Below are 22,792 nucleotides of genomic sequence, written 5' to 3'. Positions count from 1 at the left end.
AAAAAGAAAAGCTGACCAGGAGATTTGATCTTCCAGTAATTAGAATAAATTATATGGTTACAATAGTGATGACAGTAATATTGGGTGCAATGTCAAAGAAATTAAATTGATATCTGAAATACACTTATTAAAAAGAGATAATATATAATAAAAATATAAGCATCATAAAACCATAGAGAATGATACATTATTCACAAAATGTTATTGAATGTTTGAGTACTTGAGTCATGTTACACTACACACCAAAATAAATTATGAACAAATTAAATATCACCACTAGCTAAATGTTAAAAAACACTGAAATCCTTTCAGAAATGGGCAATACAAATGAAAAGCTGCTGATCTCAATGTGGGTAAGGATTGTATTTTAACACATAAATGTAAAGGAAATCACATCCAAAGCAAACCAGAAATGTCTACACAAAGGTGAAAACTTCTGAGTAGTAACATCTTGAGCAAAATGAAAATCAAATAAAGGTTTGTAGTTGGTGAAGAATATGTAAGATGATTAATATTTTACTAGAGACATATTTATAAATTATTGACATAACATCCACACCTCTTTGTGGACAGTTTCTTTTTTTAAAGGTATTGATACTTGCACCTAATGGGACTTGTACACACATCGACATAACAGGCAGCGCTGCAGGACTGCTAGCACACACTCTGAACACACTTGCAACCACTATATCATTCAATGAGAATAATTTTGTTTTGAATAATTTTGCTCATGATTTATTTTCAGTGTGATCAACAGAGTAGTAAAAATGATAAATAGCTTAAAAATAACTCGGCTTTTTAAAAAGTTTTTAACCAAATTTATAATTCATAGGAAGTGACCTGGAATACTTTTTTCAACTGGAAGGTATATACTTAACTAAGTCAAAGTTTTCAATTTCTGGGTTATTTTGTTATTTATCTTCATAGAAAATGATCAAAATTTGATTAGATAAATGGAAATTCATTTTTTTACCTTATTAATAAAAAATGACTCATTAATCACATATTAATTCAAAGGTCCAGAGTCTCAACCATCAGCTCTAAAGGAACACTCTTAAAAATTGGAACAAAAATCAATCACTGTGAGAGTGAAATTTAAGAACTGGATGAGCAAGTTGATTGTAAGGATCACGACCTGTATGGGACTCACTTCTTTTATATGTGATGAAAATTATAGCTTCAATGGCAAGAAGCTGTATGTGCTAAACCTCATGTTTAGCAACCTCATGTGCTAGACACCATCTAAATCCTGAAGTTCCCTAAGTCTGTATCTTTATCTCTGACCCCTCCCTAGCTTTCAGTTTTTATTCTCTTTAGGATTTATTAATAGAAAAGTTTGAGAAGCATTACTTTATTTTTATTTTTATTTTTCATTTTTTAACGTTTTTATTGGAGTATAAGTGCTTTACAATGGTGTGTTAGTTTCTGCTTTACAACAAAGTGAATCAGTTATACATATACATATATCCCCTTATATCTTCCCTCTTGCTTCTCCCTCCCTCCCTCCCACCCTCCCTATCTCACCCTTCTAGCTGGTCACAAAGCACCAATCTGATCTTGTGCTATGAGACTGGAGAAGCATTACTTTAATTAACTTATCATTTCTTTTTTAAAATAATAACACTGCATTTATCAACTGCATGGGATATTATATATTCACTAAGTACAGATCCTTTTAAAGTAGTTATGATTCATTCATTTTCATCTTTTTGAGACACAAAAAGCTATAGGTGTTTAATAAATACAACTTGATGTGTTTGGAGATAAGTCTAAAACTTTGAAACCATCATTCTAATCAATGTCATACACTTATCTATCACCTCCTATAATTTCTATATAGATGAAAGCATGTGAATATAATAAACCCATGTTGGCACAGGAATATTTGGAATAGGAAATGGGTAAACCATAGTATTTTCTCTTTCTTAAAGAAATCTACCAAACATAGCCTTCTAAATCAGAAAGCTTATTTAATTTCCTTGAGAACCTAAGGTATTCTAATTTTTTTTTTCTTTTACAACTCTTTGAAGTATATTGACTTAGGAAGGGCAACATACAGCAGGGTCTTCCCTTTTCATTTTGTTCGATAATTTTCTTTGAATTAATATTATCCTAGTTTAATCTTTTAAATGCTAACTTCTGTTTTACTCTTAATCTGAATTATTTGTTCTCTTCTTGGTATATTCTATATTATTTGATGGTAACATACCCATATTTTATCTTTAGCAACTTGGTTGTCAAATGTATACTTATCCAAAGATTTAACAAGCATCTAACTTATCCAAAAATATTAATACCAAATGTGCCACTCTATTGCTATTCTGGAGGTTATTTAATTAAACACATTTTCAAGTCTAGAATGTGTAGTTTTTTTAAGAATAAATCAGTACTAAAAGTTTTTACCTGACTTGCATTACATTTGTTATGAAGAAAAAAAATACTGATTTACACAAGGCACAAAAATCTTTTACCCTTTCTGTTTACAGCCGTATACACAACTATTTTCCATTCTTTTCTAACACAGGACTCATTTTGTTTTTTCACATTCTTGGGAATTCCAATCAGTTTAATTGTTTGACAGAATTTTCTTGCCTTTCCTCATAAGGTGTAAATTTTTCAAGTGCCAGCAACATATGCTAGAATATTTCCCAGGAGTGAAAGCTAATTGCAACTTGGTTTACTGGGACTTTTGTTTGAGGGCCTTTTTGTTTGTTTTATACCAATACGCTTTACATTCGAAACATAGGACTTAAAACCAATGACTTCCAAGCAAAGAAAAACCAAACAAACAAAAAACCTACACTCTGTAAAATTACTTTGCTGTGATACCTACATACATAAAGTTGAATTGCAATCATTTTTCACTGACACTAGTTGGTACTTTCGCTAAAATTAAAGTAGTTTTTACTTGTTGTAACAAATCTATAGTATTAAAAATGAGGCTTATGAAGCAAAATGTGTTCCTTTGCTATTGAACAATTTACATTGAGGGCCCTCATTCATCTTCCATCCCATCTAATATTATCTCTCTAGAATACACCTCAGAAGGATAAAATTCATAAAACTCGATAGAAAAGAATCATGATTTCTTATGCCAAATATTTGTATTCCAGAAAATAACTGTTATTTCAACAACAAAAGTGCTCTACAGTATATTTTTTCAGCAAAGCATTACCCGAGAGACCAACAAAATCAGCCACAGTATGTATGTATTCAATATCTTTAAAGATGGTATATAACTATCTATGACCAGAAGACAACCTTATTTGTTAATATGAGATGTATATTCATTTACCATTGAAAAAAGGAGAAAGCCTATTAACACGGTTCAATTACTGAATGAACTTTCCAACCCTTACGTCATTTTTGACACCCTCATAAAGTATTTATTTCACTCTGAATTCTTTGACCTTTAGCTCCTATAATTCATGCGTCTGACTTGGACTTAAATAATTATTGATGCACATTTTCTATATTCTCAACACTTTTGAACTAATTTAAAATAGATATGAATTCGTATGCAGGTTGTCATATGTTGTTGAATAACTTGAACTCTAGTTTCATACTCAACAGTCTTATCAAAGAAGCTGAATGGTTCTTTTAAATAAGTCACTATGTCACCATCAATTACAAGTACACAATCAATTATGTTAACAGTTTTTAATCTCTAGAATGGCTTGATGAAATGTTACTCCATTTAAAGAACAACGACAACCCTTTAGATTGGGTAGGTTATGTCAAGTGAGTTGAATATGTAGCTGTGTAGGGATTGTGGTAGACTCTATTATTAGTTACCATTTATAACAGTGCATCTCCCTGCAGTGGCCCTGCACATGGGAGGATTATACGTGTGTGGTCTCCTGGCTGTGTGACTTCCTTGGTCCCATGAAATGAAGACAGACCTGACATATGCCACTTTCAGACAGGAGCCTAAAGGCTAGCATGTAGCTTGTCATATCTGTTCCAGACAGAGGCTATTCCTTCAACCTGGGACCTAGAATGAAGACAGTACAGAGCTGAGCAACAGAAATCTGTTCCTAAAGTCTATCCTGGATGATACAGGGGCCATAAATTGAAGTATGGTAAATCAAAACCCTGATGCCATTTGGTCCTTTGTATCATTCCATTAATGTTTACTTCATTAAATCATTATAGATCTTTTATTTACTTGGAAACATGAGTGAATACTAAGCAAAGTTTATGGGAATAAAGTAAGTGTAAGGATTTTGTTGATACAATGGAAATCCTACACAAAGTAATTTAAGAAGCGATCCCTCTAACATCTCTCTGCCCCTGAGTCAGATTGGACTCATCAAAGTAGAAAATTCAGAAATATTTCACCTTTAGTAAGTAAATTCAGCAGATTCATATGCTAAGTGAAATAAATAATAAATATGAATTAGTAATCATAGACATACATCATTTATTTGGTAAATAATGTCATATATAAATCATGTCTTTGGTAAAAGCAATCTAATTACTTACAATGACAACTCCTGACTGCTTTTAGTTCACCCTGTTTGGAGTTCCAGCAAAATTAGTAGAATTGCTACTTAGTCACCAATAGCAAGTAAGTACTCTACATAACCCAAGTATTAGTTAACTTTCTTAGAGCTCGCATTTAAAAAATAGCTCAGCTACTTTCTCCAGTTACTGAAATTTACACTGTGATTTGATTTGTGTTACACTGGAAAAAAATAATTTTGTTTGACTTTAGAAGATAAAGTAACATGTGTTATCAAAATGGCATTTTATATGGAGTGGAAAAATTATTTAAAATAAACTGTGAAACAACGGATGTAATAGGAATAAATGGGAAATAGTTGAGTTATTCAATTTCTTAAACATAAATTAGACATTTTTGAAAACTGACTTTTTCCAAGATTCTGGAGTTCTACTCAGTACTGTGAAAAAGTAGTAACTGAACACACAATTTCTAAAATAACTACCAAAAAATTATTTAAAACCTAGACTTTGATGTAACTGAATAACTTTATTCCCTGTTTTTCATCAGTTTTTGTTCCTGAAGTTAACCTAACACAGATTTAGAAATAATACACTCTTGAAAATTGAAAATTTAATTTAATTAAGGAATTCAAATAAATTTTTAATCCAAAGCAGAGTATTCTTAGTATCATGCAGATTTAACATGGAATATACCATGCTTATCTTTGAGTTTAATTATGTAAAAAAAAAAAAAAAACAGAAAGAAATAAATGAATTAAACCTTCTTATTTACATATTTTAGGAAGAAAAAAAGAAACTAAAAATTATATTGATGAAGGTAGGTCTGGGAATCACATGTTAACCTTGCACAAATAAATACCTTCTGACCTGAAATATGCTGTGAAAATTCTGAGGACAAATAATAGCATTCTCTATGTGTAGATTTTTCAAAATTAAAGGAATTGCTAGAATATTTAACTCCCAAATGCAAAGCAACATGGACTTCACGCTTTTTTCTAACTAATGGTTTTTAACATAAAGGTCATTTTCAACTTTTAGGAACAAATAAAAAATACCATATGCAATGAAAATATGACAAATATAATTTTCTTAGGTCATTTGCAAGCTTTTCCATCAGCAGCACAGAAATCAATTTTTTTTTTCTTTCTCCCAGAAACTCTTGAAGTGCCAAAACTTTTCAGCTATATTTAGATTTTCCAACTGTAGCTCTATCTGGTCTTACGTCTTACGGCTCAAATTTTGGGTTAGAACCGCTATAATTGCTGGCCTAACAATGACCTGTGACAACCCTGGGTCCTGTTGATCCAGACCATTTAAAAAAATAGCATAAATATACAATAGTCTCTGATTTTTAAGAGGCCAAGAAAGATACTATCTTGAAGACTCTGAACATACTGTTCCATGAGCATTTGCTGTGATTTTTTCTCTTGTAACTTTTCAAGCCAAATTATGTTGCCTCCACCTAATGCTGCAAAAACTTTGGGTGAAAGCCCAAAGTGATTCTGAGGCTCTGGTATGGTTCTATGTAACCTGGCATCTTTCCTGGAAGTTAACTTCGTTAGGCGGCTATTTCTATAAACAAACTGAGTAATAGAAAAGACACATGATGAGATGAAATGCTACTACCTGCATTTTTCTCTAAAACCCTGTAAGGAACTGGTGCTTGGTAGTTAATTATTAGAAGCTGACACCATGAACTGGGTTTCCACAACCTTTACAAAGGCCTTTTATACTGGCTGGATGTTACTTTCAAATATGTTATTTTTTTCTTCTAAAAATCATACCATTGAATTTTCTTCGTAGGCATATTACTTGTATCAATTAGCTGTTGCTCTGTAACAAACTAGCCCAAAATTTAGTGGTTTAAAACAATAATCTTGTATTTGTTTACAATCAGGAATCTGGGTTGCTCTTAGATATTCTTGAACAGTGATATGATCACAAGTCCTGGACCTCCATGACAGGTGAGTCAGTACACTAGGCAGCAGGAGTATTTCTGGATGTCATTCACACATCAGCCTGGCTATCCCTAACTTAGCAATGCCCGCAGCAAGCTCAGGCTATAGTGCAAGATCTTTGACTCTTGAGTCATGTGACTCAGAAAATTCAACGAGGAATTACAGTATAATGCTGCTGTGGAGTTTGTGGCAGTTTATAAAAAGATCCTCACAATGAAGACCCCCAGGGTTGTGGAGGAAGGTTCCTTCAGTAAAGAAATCCTCACCAACTAAAACGTAGCTCCTGGCCTATTACTGGGTTAGAACAGACTGAGCACCTGATCACAAGACGTCAAGTGACTATGTGACTTCAGCTTCCCATGATGAGCCAGGCATTGTCAAATGCATTGAATAATAATATTGGACAACAATCCATGGATGGAAATGCTATATTTAGAATTTGGTCCAAGCAGGTCCAGAGGGCCTAAGTAAGTTACATTAACACATGGCTCAAAGCCCCATTATATCTGTCACTATTGGAGCAGTGCTTCTCCCTGAGCTTGCACCTATGGACTTATGGAAGTCCCTAAAAGCCAACTGATGAAGGATGAAAAAACTCAAGCCTGATTCATGAATGGGTCAGCTCCGTATGTTGGTGAACACCAAAAATATGAACTGCAGCTGCACCATAGGGCAACCCTGGGGTGAGCCTGCAGGACAGTGGTGAGGAGAAATCTTCCCATGGGAAGAAATATAAGAAATAAACTTGACTTGTTCACTCTGTAGAGAGTAGGGTAGCCTGAGGTAAGCATATAGACTGATTTCCGGAAAGTGGAGAATGATTCTGCTTGTTGGTCAGAGGCTTGGAAGGAAACAGTCTGGAAGACTGGAGATAAAGAAGTCAGTGGACTCATGGGAGTGGGCATAGGACATGCAAATCACTGTGTTTCATCTTCACGTCTTTTTTTTTTTTTTTTTTTTTTTTTTGCGGTACGCGGGCCTCTCACTGTTGTGGCCTGTCCCATATTGCGGAGCACAGGCTCCAGACACGCAGGCCCAGCGGCCATGGCCCACGGGGCTAGTCACTCCGCGGCATGTGGGATCCTCCCAGACCGGGGCACGAACCCGTGTCCTCTGCATCAGTAGGCGGACCCTCAACCACTGCACCACCAGGGAAGCCCCTCATCTTCATGTCTTAATGTCTAGCAGAGAGTAAGTATACCAGATGACTTAATCAGTTGAAGTCCTCTAACCTTTGTCTTTAGCCACTTGGAACTTATATAATACACTCATGAATGGAGTGGCCCTGGTAGCAAAGATGGAAACTATGCACAGATGCCAAACCATGGCTCCCTCTAACCAAGGATGATATAACTCCTACCACTGTTGATTGCTCAGTCTTCCAGCAGCAGAAGGACAACTGAGTCCTTAAAAGAGACTAACCAGGTGCCTGATAGCGAATTCACTGTATCACAGCCCTTCCTTTGAAAGTGGATCCTGAGATCCACTGTTCTTACTAAATAACATATTATTTGGTAGCAATCAACCTAATAGAATAATGGAATGACTTCTTAAAGTCTCAGTTAAGGTGATAGCTTAGGGATTAGACCTTGTTTGGTTAGGGTGTTGTATTGCAAGATGCAATATATATATATACTGAATCATTATCTGATATATGTTACAGTGTCCCCAATAGCTAGATTATATGAGTCTAAGGACCAAGAGGTAGAAGCAGGAGTAGCTCCTGTAGTGACCTATTTGCAACATTGATGCTTTTGACTTTTGCAACTTTGGCTCTGCTAGATTAAAAATTCTTGTTCTTGGGATGGGGGAAAAGTTTGCTTCTGGCAAGGATTAGTAATGGAATTGCTGAACTTAAAGCTATAACCACTGCTATGTAACTATGGATACTCAAGCAGTGGACCAACAGACAAATAAAATAGCTGCTATAACCATGAGGATAACTGGCCCTATTATAATGAGAAGGTGAAGTTGCTTCTGTACAATGGGAGTTGGAGAAATGATTCAGGAACTCGGGGAATTCACTGACATGTGTCTTGGTGTTTCTGTGCCTGGTGAGAGCAGTGAACTGTCAACTGCAGCAAACAGAGCCTGGCAATGTCAAAAAATTAAGGGCTCAAATCCGTCAGGTATGAAAGTCTGATTCACCTCATAAGGCAAACACAACAGACTAGCCGCAGTCCTGAGTGAGGGTGAGGAAAATCTAGAATGAGTGGTACAAGAAGTAGATGATGAATAGCAAATATGACCTCAGACACAGTGGCAGTAAAGGAGTGTAACTTATTCCACCACAACTTTTTTACTACCTCTTTTGAAGAAACTGAGGCCAGCCACCATTTTGGAATATTCAGAAATGGATTAAGGTTAACATGAGGTCCAAGTCAATTTGAGTATAGCAAGGAGTGAATTGCATCACATACTTCTTGTGTCCTGCCTCACATCCTCTTGGCTTTACCTGTGACTCTAGCTGTAGTTGGTGTAAACATTTCTGTGAGGGCTTCACATTCCTTTGTCCTGACTTCATCTTGCCTCAAGCATGTACCAGGTATCTTTCACTTTCTGTCACTGATATTCTCTAGTCTAAGGAGTAGGGCACCTGAAAGAGCCTTCTTGGTGCACACACAGACACACACATACACACACATGTGCAGCCTAAAAGTCAAGAAGATGCAAAGATATTATCCCATCCGAGGTGACCCTAAACCAAAGAGATGAGAAGCTGATGAACAAATGCTTCATTCTGTTAATCCTTAGGTGAAGATTCTGACAAGCATCCTAGCCACTCTGACCCACTCAGTAACGTCCCTTGTAGTGCCTTTTCCTGCTCCTCTGTTTCACTCTTGCTAGTTCTGCATTCTTGCTTTCTGGGACACCTCGCAAATAAACTAGTTGCTACAAGATTCCTAGTCTCTAACTTTGCTTTGAGGGAGAACCTCGCCTAAGCCAGAGGGCATACATGGCAAAAACTGTTTGCTTAAAGAGAATTCAAACCTAGCTTCTGTGAAAGGAATGGATCATTCCTCCACTGAGATACAGCTGTCACTGTCATAAAATTTAGCATAAACAAATACACCATTAAATGCCCTGCTATAAAATGTAACATCCAGCAATTACATACTAAAGGATTTAAGGTGACATCATTCATTATAGTATGTGAATGATTCTCCTGGCTGAACGGGAATTTAGTGTTAAGTAGCTGTAAAAGCTGCCAAAAAGCAAATGTTATTGAAACAAACATTAGCAACTTATGACTACAACCTGGAGCGTCCTGACCATAGCTACTATCTCTATTATGGAGCCATTAGAAACCACCATAGGGTTGTATCCAAGTTGAACAGGAAAATAATTTACTTGAAATTTTATACTTATAGGTGAAAGAGACTGGGGCACAATCATTATAGATTTTACTTTCCTTCTAAGGTTTTATTGTTGTTTTTCATATCCTCTTCCTAAATAGACACAGAGGAGGGGTAGGGGATTAAGCGATCTTCCCAGGGAAAATTAGCAATGTTCTTCCATGAGTCAAATTAAATATTTTGAGGGAGAAAACATTTTAAGTGGCAAAAGTAGGTAGTTATCAAGGGTATTATCAAGTGTGCATTCACAGAGTGAAAATCTTGAGCAAGAATTAAAAAATAAAACCCAGAGTCTTACTTTAAAAACAGGCATTTACAAATTTTTTTGCAAAGATAATATGCATTTGATAATATGATTCTCCCAAGTTAGTGCAATGGCCTTTTGTTATCTGACTTTTACTAAATTATAAGGTGGCTTAAAGATGTAGACAAATAGCTGGTAGAAACGGAGTATTAACTATTAAATATCATCCCTGAGAATTCAAGATTGAACTTCAACTTTCCTCCTGGGGTAATTTTAACTCATTATCTCCTATAATCTTTAAAGACTTGTGATCTATATAAGTATACATTTTAAGGATCAGGATTTTCATTACATACAATGAGACATTCTACAGTTATTAGAAACAAAACATACACTGAAGCTGCAAAGATAACCCTACTGCTTCTGATTAAGAATGTGTTAATTCACTGATGCTTGAGAACCATCAAAATTTCTTAAATTACATTTTAACTGTTATATTTTTGATAAAAAGTGCAGCGTGAGCTGAATATTTGTCATTTAACTTGTAAATCCATGAAGAAAGATGACTTCGTAAGTCTCTGAGTCATTAACAATTAATCAGATTTCTTCAATATAACAATTGAATGACTGGGAAGAAATCTTGAATTTTATGAAGCCCTACACATTTCTCTCTTTTGACGCGGTAAATTATGTTATTTCCAAAATCAAGCTCAGTAAGTGGTAACTTAAAAAAAATTCACGCTTAGATCCAAAAGAGGGATTACAACATCTCACATATATTCTTATTTAAGCAATATAGTATATCTTTAGATTCAATAAATCTTCCTAATATTTGACTACATATTTATTTTCTAACAGAAATGAGTGTTGATAAAATTCATCAGTCAATAACAGCCAAGAATAACTTCCTTAGATAAGTCATGGAAAATATACTTTCATGTTCAGGACAAAAATTACACAAATGTGTTATTACCTCCCCTGAATCCTCCATTCTATGACAGGACAAAAAGAAAGGACTGCCATCAGATGAATAACATCTAGGGTCATGGGATTTCAGGTTTATACTTAACAACATAAATAGAGACCTCCTTTGAATACCTCTCCAGAGCACCCAGCCAAATCAAATCAGCAAAGTCAGTGTTGAAATGCCAACTAGCCACCAGATGGCAGCAATGCTTTTATGAATAATGCGGCATTACGTGCAGTCCATCTAAGATTTCCTATGTTAATAATAGAACAATCCTTACTTTAGCAAAGGACAGATTTGTTCGTAAGGAGGCCAGCCATTTTTTCATGTCACTAGTTATATTTTGTGGGATCTATTTGCTTTCTCGAATTTGGGCCCCCGCAAAATATTTATTTTCTTACACATTAAACATTAAATTGTTGTTGAATTTCATTTTGATATCGTGGTAGAAAATGCCTGTGGCTTGAAACAAATATTTTCCTTTCTGATGGACAAATAACATCTGCGGTTGTAAATGTTCCAGTGTAGCTGTCAAAAGAGAAGGGTTTCACATAATTTCCTGCCACCCTCATCAGTCATCCTACACATCAAAAGAGTGTGTTCATAACCTCCCTTCCCACGAATTGATTTCAAATCTATCAAAGATCTCAAATATCAGAAGCTTCTCTTCTACTGGATCATGGGTGTGAGAATTTTGAAAAATGAAGCACTGTTTAAATTCAAGTTTTAAAAAAAGAATCCCTAAAAACTATCAAGGTCTATATTACTCGGGAAGGGAATCCTCAATATCAACATTTCTTTCCCTTTTTGGGCTGTTTGCAGCATTTGTTAATTTTTCCACTGTAAATTATTTTGGTTTGCACATGTTCACCAAGGAAGTCAGACTTAGAATTTCTCCCAGTGCTGGAAATAAAATGTTAGGCAAAGTGGTGGGATGAAGGCCAAGGATCTAATAGCTCTCTACTAAAAAGAAATTCATCTAAAGCCTCCAAGTGAATGTGCCTCCCTTGGTCAAATCACCTCATACTGATCTGTTATCTGAAAACAGTTCTAACAGCTTCCTTCCTGATCCTTCCCCACCATCAGGCATTTCATTTCATGGTTTCTCTTAGATCATTTCTCAGCATTCTGTCAAGATAAAAAAACAGCCTCCTCTCCTTTTCAAATACCGAGAATACTTAACTGTCCTGCAGTGTTTACAGCCTTGCTTTTGAATATTTATTTTCTACTAAATTTTTAGTAACATATTTAACTCATACATTGAGAGGCTGCATGGATTCTACAAGTGGCCTCTCTCCAGTTCTGTATGAATGTTGGCATTTTCCTTTAATTTTAAACTTATTTTTTTCTTGTGTACATTTCATACCTTTGTTATAGATGCTTGCTTTATTTTCTTATACTGCTTTAAACATTACTTTGAGGTTTGAGAGTTTTGCTCACCACTGCCCAGATTTTTCCCTGCTCAGTGACTTGTGGCATATAAATGCTGTGAATATATATTTTTTTCTCTTGCCTTCAGGTCCAGCCTCATTACCTTATGTTTCTAAAAACTGAATGACATCAACTATATCTCTGCCAGTGATCCTACATTATCCAAAACCACTCCATTTTATTTCACCCAGTGTCACTCTCATGGACAAGCTATAAAATGTGATACCATTTACTGGCCCCATCTATTATTTACCAGCTTGAGGGATTAAATCGTTCCTTTTTCTGGAAAAAGCCTGTTTACTATTAAAAGAAATCATATTCATCATGAAGTAAACACAGTTGTTCTCCTTTAAAATATAAAATAAGAATTTTGAAACAGATAGGAAAAAGGAATAAATTGGTTTGAATGTTGTCTTGGTAGCATCAGTGTAATATCTTTTGTACTTTACAAGAGGAAAATTACAAATGGAAAAACCGTAACACTTGATGATTCTACTTTGATGCCATGAAATCCCCCATTAGCAGTGGTGGCTTTTGTTCAGGTGGGTGTTATGAAGTCCCAGGTGTGATCCCACATAACTCAGCTAGCCTCACTCTGGTTCTGCAGACATGGGGAATTGCACTGTTAGCCCATGTATGGCTCAGTGACCAACACACCAGTTCTACCAAAACATCAAGAAACAGAGTGTGTTCCATAAGAGGAGGGGATTTACATCCTGATGACAATAAATGAAGAATGGCATGCTGCATTTAGCCTGGTGTGAAATTAAAATCCAGACTTTATTCCAAATGGACAACTCTTATCTTTGAGCAGACAGAGCCAGCTATTCCAGAAGGCCATGTGAAGTGAACTAGCCAGTGACGTAAGCCCATTAGGTAACACGCATCCACTCTTCTGCTAAAATATCAGAAGTATAAGAAGGCAAGTTGACATTTTCTCTTTTTCTCTTTAAATTTTTAATTTTGATTAATTTTATTTTATTTTGGAACCTTAAAATCTTGGTTCTCTTGGCTAATTTGGGACTAAAAGGTACTAGTACGGCTATTGTCAATCTTTACTGTCATCCAGTAGCATTCTGTTTTGATGATAGTTTAAAACAAATGAAGACGGTGAGGTAGAAGACAGTGAGGTAGCATTGTGCCCTTTGGTAGTTAGAATAATAAAGAAGCTGTGCAAATGAGACCAAATCCTCACAGACTACCATGCTTCATGGAATCACCAGGCAACATAAGCTTGCTATTGTTTTATTTGATAATACACCCAAGGTAACAGTATCTTAATTCTACACTTGAGATTATACCTGTTTTTTACAGAGATCTTTACTACTTCTCAAAAGTTGAACCAGAAAAAAAGACAGTGGTTTCCAAGTAACATGGTCTGCACAAATAGGCATGTTCTTCATTTGAGGGGTGTACTTGCCATCCAAGGACTTGTTTCTGTTTCTCTTTCTCTTTTCATCAGTCAGGCTAACATGCTCTTTGGGTCTCACTTTAGATTTTTGCAATCAATTTTATTTCCTGCCCCCGGGCTCTCTCCTTTTCAGTAATTCTTATACACCCTTAACGTTAATATTCCTAAATCAAATCCCCAATTATAAAAAATTATATCATTCAATTCATCAAAATTCTTCTGTGGAATTCCACTGGTAAAAATGAAGCCAAAATCATAAAAATAATATCCCTTCCCCTTCAATCAGAAAAAAAGTGTTGTCCTGATATCTAAGTAGAGGAATAAAAAGAGTTACTGTTGTCTCTCATTTGGGGGCATAGTTGCTGCACTTGTCTCTAAGTTCCCTTTTGCAAGATGCTCTCAATAGCTTGGTAGAGGATTTCAGGGCAAAATGCTTTTCTTAAAGTGTTTACTGAGATATGACATTAATTAAATAACTTGTATTGATTAGATATTACCTTAATTATACTATTTACTTATAGACTAAGATATTAAAAATAATTTCAGTAAGGTTTGAGACACATATCCTTAGACAATGAATGAACAGATTTTCAATGGGATATTTAATCTTAGTCTCTTGGTTAAATTCATAAGGTAGTACAGCGAGTACAGAGACCCTGAATTGTATTTCACAGAGGCATACCTCTCCTACCCATTTTCTTCCAAATTCCACATCTGGAATTGTTCTCAAAGTACTGTGAGATGATGTGGTTAGAAGATGAATACAACCCCATCTTATTTATGTTAAAAATCAGTCCTTTAGAGTTGCTTTCAAATACAGGGCTGTTTCATTTTAACCTTAACACAGATGGGAGGCAGGTGAGTAAAAGGCTTCTCTCATTTCTTTGCTGTGAAAAACTGTAAGCTGGAGGAGGGATGCTACCCTGGGTTCTACATAAAGTTACAACTGACGTCGCCAAAACTGGAACACACGTCCCCAGACTCTTGTGCTCTCTCCGCTGAACCTTCTGAATGATGGATGAATATCTAATAAGTAGATAAAATGATTGGGGACAAGAAAAAACTAAAAAAAAACAACTGTATTAGACATTAATGCTGCTCTTACTCTGGTTTATTTTTAATGCCATGCCTTTTAAGATACTGTGAGTAATTCTCTAAAGTGAAACCAGCTTTACTCGAAATCTAATGCATATATGAATGTGAAGAATCATCCTTTTGCATTTAGTCTAACTACAAGCATTGAAAAATGAAAGAGAAAATTGATAAAAGCTCAGATTTATTTTAAACCATCACTTCTAACAGAAGGAAATGGATAAAAGCAAAATACCAGTAGTTTTCCTTTTGGCTTAAAATGACATTTTCCAAGATGTTATTAAATTATCTTTGCATTAATAAACTTAAGTAGTACTTAAAGATTTTAAGCTAAGACATATTCAGATAAGGAAGAGCTATCAAATTATGTTTAAATGTAAATCATATCCATGGAAAATATTACATGAATACGTTTAATATACATTATAGTCAGAAGACTCCATCCAAAGTCAGAAAAGAAATACAACTAATGATAAATGTATTCCGAGATTTACTTTTAGGGACAGAATTGGATTCCTTGAGATATTTTTATACATTAAAAATGAATCTCAAATCCAAGAAATTTGGCCATGGTTTTTGTTGAGGTTATAAATTGGTGGTGAGAGGAAAAAAAACAGACTTTCATCTTCTTGAGGCATTTAATTTTTTTCTGCCTTTAAGGCAGGCAATTGATATAGTTCTAATCAACCATAACCTTAATAGTAGAATTATCTTATTTAAATCACGTAATCTGTAGATGAGTCTGCTACATGTTCATGGGTGAAATTTTTTGAAAATTTTATTTGAAAGGAAACTCAGAAAAACTGAGGCCTAGTCACTGTCTGGCTCTGAGAAAAGGTTTAATTATTTCAAATGAGTAATCAACTACTGTTGTAATGAAAAGGACCAAGAAAACAGATAGTATTTTTCTTATTCTTAACCCCCATTTAAAAAAGTGACTAGAGTTGACACTCCAGAAATCTTGGAATATAGAGCCTATATTGTGGAAACAATTTCTTAAAATTTTATTACGACAATGAATTTTTTTTTTTTGTACTAAAACAATGCAATTTTAGCCTTAACAGTAACCAGTGAATTGGTTAAAAGGTTTCCAGTCTTCTGGTTTAAAAATGCAGTATGGGATATAGTCTCTACCTTCATATATTCTTTGGGGAGGCAAAACTAATTTACATGACAGGAGTAAAGAATATTTTAGTGCTAAATTAAAAGGCACGGAATTAATTACAGTGCTTGGGACCATCATATATTTAATAAGAGGGCAGCTTCTTGGAGGTTGGGAATGTTTTAGAGGTGTGTCATCTATTTATTTGATAGCTATATCATGAACTCTTTTTCCCCAGACTTTCAAAAATGTTTAGCTCAGAGATCCTTATGTTCAAAGGAAGGAAGGAAACCTGGGTGAAGTTTTTCCTTCAACTTTGAAACAAAAAGATATTAGATGTTTAAAAATTACTGATTGTTATAAATTATTTTACAACCATGTTCTCAATTGAACTTCTATTGAAAAGCTTTGTAAATGCTTGACGTATCCATGAGGAAAGAGAAGGTGACAGAAGCACTGCTTATGTTACAGATGCTGCCTGACAATACTGCCATCCTTTCACATGGTTTTATTTAGTTATTACAAGTATCTCTCTGTAAATGACATTTAGGATTATTTAAGATTATGTTGTAATCCTTTTAATCCTCAGTGCTTTAAATTTCAGGCTAAACACCAAAGAGCAAACTAGCACTTAGCAGAAATGCTTAAAACATGTGATTTGAACATAAATCTTTTTATTCACTCTTTCCCTGATGAAGACCTAGGGTTGCTCTTAACTAAGAAAACTTGTACCACATTTCATTACAATTTACTTGGTTGCTAAATGCTTTCTCAAGCTACATCAAACTTGTGATGGTCCTTGACAATTATGCTAAATGCAGAATTGAACAAAAGTTAGCAGCAATGAACATTTACTAGTTTAACTTAGAGTGTGTATGACCTTTATAATAAGTACAATGTGTCTTTCAGTGTTGGCAGTGTATGTGTGTGGAAAGGACCATTCTATTTCTTAATTCAAGCTATTACATGTGGGTATATACATTGACACGTACATCATATATGCATGCATGTATGTACATTCATACTTTAAACACATACTATGACTTGTCTAGGTCTACTTTACATATATATAAAAGTTGCTAAATATCTTTAATATATTGTTTATTATTAAAGCTACTTATGTCAAAACCTGCTCTAAAATAGGCAGATGTTCTTGAACTCAGCCAGTGAGCATCATTCTGAATTAATGAGAATAGTTGAATACAAAACCTAATTAATTAATGCTGTCACAGTTATGTTACTACGTACCAATCAAATAAGATTGAATCTACATCAAGAGTTTAATAAGACTTTGACTATAAAGAAAATTTGACTTTTAATGCAAAAAGAAAATGAACTCAAATGTCCAAATGACATATACAAAGGAAACAAATGAAATCCTTCCATTTTTTTTGTGTCACAAATGTTTGCTTCTGCGTCTTTCAAGCATATCTCAGGCACATATCTGTTTGTTTTCCTCTTCATTTTAAGTTCAACTTCTCTAGAGACATTGTAATTATGTGGCATATAACTGCTAATCCATCAACTTTTTAAGACAGATTTCAAAATTTAAAATTATTTCTAATTTTGCTTTTCCTTGATTTTTCTTGAATCAAAAATCTCAATAGTCATTTGCCATCTGTAATCTATAATTCATAGACTGAGATTGAACACCATGCCTAATTCAAACTTGGTATTCTAAAGCTATTTCTGATGTAGCACATCGGCTAAAACTGTGATGGTCTTTTTCACTGAGGAAGAAATACTTCATTATCCTGTAGGTAATGAAACCCTTGAACACACACACTCAGATACCCAACAATGCCTTAATACCATGTTTTTGAGATATAATCATGTTTATTCTGATCATTTGAGAGTTATTCCAGCTAATGTACCTAATCAAATATTGATGCAAGTCATCTAGAGCTAGCTCTCTGACAAATCCTTCCCGATGTTTTTTGTTAACAGAACTATAAAAGCTATCTATATTGTTCCTCTCGAAATGCTTACTTTCACTATTGATATGTATTAGTCAATTTTACCTAAGTTCACGTTTAGATGATGAAAAGATTTCAGCATGACAAGAAAACCATGATTCACCCCAAAAAGAATGAAGCAGGAAATGAAATCTGAAACTTTCTTTAGTTTTATTATTTGCAACATCCTTATCATCACCTCTTGTTTCTCTAAACTAAAGGGTACAAGACAAAAAAAGATAAACTGGATGTAAGAAAACTAAAGTCCCATGAACTGCTCAGGTATCTTACAAACAAAGCTAACTGGCAAGATTTTCGCCTCTGAAAAGCTACCAAAAATGAGAATAGTTTTAATATCTTTGGAAGTACCTACATTCAGAAATAAGAAAAATGAGTAAAATATTATAACAGAGGTAGTCACACCCTGAAAAGGTTAGGATGATACATATTATCAATGTAGTGGTTTAAACATACATCTATGCATATTATATTCACAGCTATGTAAAATTATACTTAAATATTTTCTTCCATATTCGCAGCCCTGTACACATCATACATATTTGATTATCATCCTCATTTGTGATCTAACTTAACTCTTCATAAGGTTAACAGAAGGAACTGAAAAAAGTCTTCCTAGGTTCAACTCCGAGGGTTTCTACTATTCAAGAATTATGTCAGTGTCAAATTTTAATGTCTTTATTTTGTTTTGTTTTTTTAATGTCTTTATTTTATAACATTGATGATTAGGATGCTAAACTCACAATACATAATAAAACTAAACCACTTAGCTCACCCTATCCTGTTCAGAACTAGCCATATTGATTATCTAGGTTGTCACAGAGGCTAGGATTATAGCCCCTAAATTTTCTTATTTATAGCAGAATCAAAAAAAAAAAAAAGCAAGAAATTGGGAGACAGAGTATATCACTGATCTACAATTCCTCACTTTAAAACAAAATTTAATTTTACTTCTTGATTCTGTAAGTTCACCTTCTAATCACTTTTGGCTTTAGTCCTTTGATTTCTTGGCAAATATGTTTAGTTTTCTTTAATTCTTTTTTTGTTTTTCTTCTTTCCTTCCTTTCTTTCTTTATTCCTCATTTTTGGTTAAAAAGAAAAACAAAAACAAACAAATTCTACCATATAAAAATGAATACCTAAATAGAATTCAACTATAATCAGAAAAATAAGTTATTCCATAATATGTTAAAAGTGTTTTTTCATTTTGTTTTGTTTTTTTAATTAACATAAGTCCAAATTATTTGGGTAGACCTCATTTAGCATTTGGAAAATGCCAAAACAAACTGAAAATCAGTTTTTTCTTCCCAGTGAGAGTTCAGATAAGAAATGTCACCTACCTATACTTCTATAAGACCCAATACATTAATTTTAGTGATACATTTAATAACAGAATTGACTTTTCTTCAAGGGCTAAAATGGTCTCAGAAGACATTTGATACAATAATTATGATAATCTAGTTCCTACTAAATGATATAAATTCTAAAATATACCTATAAAGTTATTGGTTACTTTGGAGATATAAAAGTAAATTAAATGCCATGTAAATATAGAAAAAGATCAACTTCCATAATCTGAAGTTATTAATTGCCAAAGGGATTTCAGTAACATCCTATGTGAAATATTAAGTTTTCCCATTTCCTTTCTTTCAAGGATTTCATCTGGTGCTTTCCATTCAAAGGAACATGATTGAAATTAATCACAGTTATTTTTTCCAAAAAATTAAATTATACAATATGAAAAATCCAATTTTTATAACAGTTCAGCTCTCTCCATCCCCCAAGTTATACTGGTAAATATAATTTATGACTGGAAAGCTGTAATGGCAATGAATGCAAATAGTTTATCATAATTAGCAAATCTTACTTTGTTTACGTCTGAAAGTCCTACATTAAATCTACTTCAGCCAAGCATTCTAGGTTTGAACCACAAACAGCTATCAAATACACTGCAAAATTCAATGACTTTCGGGTATATAATTAATCACCACACAACATATATTTTGTGTTTAGATAGCAAGCAGTCACCAGGGAAAAACAACAAAACAACCAAAATTCAACAAGGAAGAGAAGCCAGGTTTTTCAGAATGACCTCCACACAAGTAGTTCATGCACATGAAAACATCATAACAAGGTACTCTTGTTTTGATTACCCAAGAGAGCTCAGATTTAGAAGAAATAGGAATAATTTGAATCTATGTAGCATTCTTACCTGAAAGACATTCTTTCTGCTTGATTTTTCTTTGGCCCATTCAATATATGCCCCACACAAATCCACACTTTCTGGTTTGTGCCCAGTTTTCTGCAAACGAAAATGCAATAAGAATAAAAAGCATACAACACTGGAGATGCATGTCAGAAAAAATAAAGCTTTATTGACTTAGCAGCTATATATGTATGGTATAAAGGCTTTCTTATCTTTTTGCCAGTTTCAAATAGATATCCTCACCGTCATGTTCATTGCAGCATTATTTACAATAGCCAAAACATGGAAATGACCTGTGTCCATCAATGGATGAATGGATAAAGAAAATGTTGTATATAATATAATGTTTTATATTATGTGTGTGTGTATATATATATATATATATATATATATATATATATATATATATATACACACACACACACATGTAAGTTAGACAGGAGACAAATTCTGCATGATTTCACTTTTATGTGGAATCTAAAAGTCTAACTCATAGAAACAGGGCGGTTACCAGGCACTGGGGTAACTGGAAGATATTTGTCAAAGGGTACAGACTTTCAGTTTTAAGATGAATAAGTTCTGGGGATCGAATATACAGCATGGTGACTATAGTTAACACTTTACTGTATACTTGAAAATTGCTAAGAGAGTAGATCTTAAATGTTAGAACCACACATACACACACAAAAAAAGGAACTATGTGAGGTGATGAATGTTACTAACTAACCTTAGTGTGGTAATCATTTCACAATATATCTGTACATCAAATCACCACATTCCATGCCTTAGACTTACATAATACTGTCAATTATATCTCAACAAAGCTGAAAAAAAGAAAAAATGAATTTAATAAATATTAAGTGCCAACTGTATGCCTTTTAGAAATTCATTTTTCAGACTTTAAGTCTATACACATAAGTATAATGTGTATTTGTATTTAGTAAATTTAATTTACATCAAATAGATTATGGCATGTGCCTCCTTTAACACAATACAATGTGTATGTTAGTGAAAAGCTGTTTTTGCTTCAGTAATTCATAATAATCAGTTAATGGGAATATCCTCTGTATTTGTCTCTTCATATTTTTATTTAGTTCAAGTGAATCACACTTACATAACTTTAAATTTGCAAAACTCCAAACATTAAACAAAAACTTACCTGTTTGGGAGATTTTTTACTATTAAAGAAAGTTAAACCACGTTTCAAAGACTCCAACTATTTTCATATGTTCTGAGCTTCTCTAGGTTTTCCTATAGATAAATTCAGTTTCCTCAAGCCATTTTCAATAGAATACTTTAAAATTTTAGTGTAAAAAGCTTATAATATTTTTAGACAATGTGTTTAACAGTATGAACTTTAGGTTAAAGCATAAAATTATGGAAAAATGGCAAAAATTTTATAAGAACTCTGACCACAATTGTTGCCTCATAGCCACTATGTTCTATCGGTTTAAAAGAAATAAATTATTTTTCAGAAGAAGCCAGAAATATGGGGTTTTTTAATAGTAAATTGTGAGATTTTTTTTATTTTTGGCAACTCAATAAAAATTTTTTTGGAAACATTATACAGGCCAAGCATAACTTTCCTTCAGGATAAATTCGGCTGGCAAGATGGCAATTGATAGCATAGCTTTCCTTTGTTATTTGGTAGTAATCTCAGGAAAAACTAATCAAGATAAGCATGACTCTTATGGATGCTTCAGATAGTGAAATATTTTTACTGTTTTCCCATAATCTGCCACCCAGGTCATCACGGCTGTGGAAAATCTCAAGGCACAATAATAATGTTCATTGTTGAATGATTTATGACATAGAAAAATTAAGAAAAACCTGCTTCTACAGTTAATTGAATTATGGGACACTCAGAACCAATAAACATATATAACAAAAAGATTATCTCTCCCACATAATGCAGTCAGGAAAAAAAGATGGAATATGATTTTATATAAGAAGCACTTTTTATGGGCCAAACACTTCTCTATGTGTTTTATGGCTATCAATTCTTTTAATTCCTATAATACCTGTATGAAGTAGGTATTATTATTTTTTTAAATTTATTTATTTTATTTATTTATTTTTGGCTGCGTTGGATCTTTGTTGCAGTGTGTGGGCTTCTCATGGCAGTGGCTTCTCTTGTTGCAGAGCACGGGCTCTAGGGGCATGGGCTTCAGTAGTTGTGGCATGTGGGCTCAGTAATTGTGGCTCACAGGCTCTAGAGAGCAGGCTCAGTAGTTGTGGCACACGGGATTAGTTGCTCCGCTGCATGTGGGATCTTCCTGGACCAGGGCTCGAACCCGTGTCCCCTGCATTGGCAGGTGGATTCTTAACCACTGTGCTACCATGGAAGCCCAGTAGGGATTATTATTTTTACCATGTTACAGGTAAGAAAATATGCCAGAATGGTTAGGTAAGCTTTCCTAAGGTAACGTAGGTAGAAAAGGAGGTGCCAGGATTTAAATGCTACCAGTGCCCCTCCAGAGTCTGTTTTTAACCACTATATAGTCCTTAAAAATTGAATATCCACTATGATCATATTCATGCTAAAACATGAAACATTTTGGGAAAAGAGATGCTTTTCTTACTCG

General features: G+C 34.0%; 1 protein-coding gene across 2 annotated transcripts in view; it reads right to left on the bottom strand.

Annotated features, from left to right (window-relative positions):
- The window catches only part of ARHGAP15 (Rho GTPase activating protein 15), a 613,208-nt gene that overhangs the window by 470,536 nt on the left and 119,880 nt on the right, over positions 1-22,792 (bottom strand). For both annotated transcript variants that reach the window (XM_059053493.2, XM_067027507.1), the window contains exon 6: positions 20,214-20,303. In XM_059053493.2, coding sequence (XP_058909476.1) covers positions 20,214-20,303 — 90 coding nt within the window. The remainder of the gene's footprint in view (positions 1-20,213; positions 20,304-22,792) is intronic.

This window comes from Kogia breviceps, chromosome 2, assembly GCF_026419965.1.
Source record: "Kogia breviceps isolate mKogBre1 chromosome 2, mKogBre1 haplotype 1, whole genome shotgun sequence".
Classification (NCBI taxonomy): domain Eukaryota; kingdom Metazoa; phylum Chordata; class Mammalia; order Artiodactyla; family Physeteridae; genus Kogia; species Kogia breviceps.
Note: the sequence above shows the minus strand (reverse complement) of the source record. Positions and strands in the feature narration are given on the sequence as shown.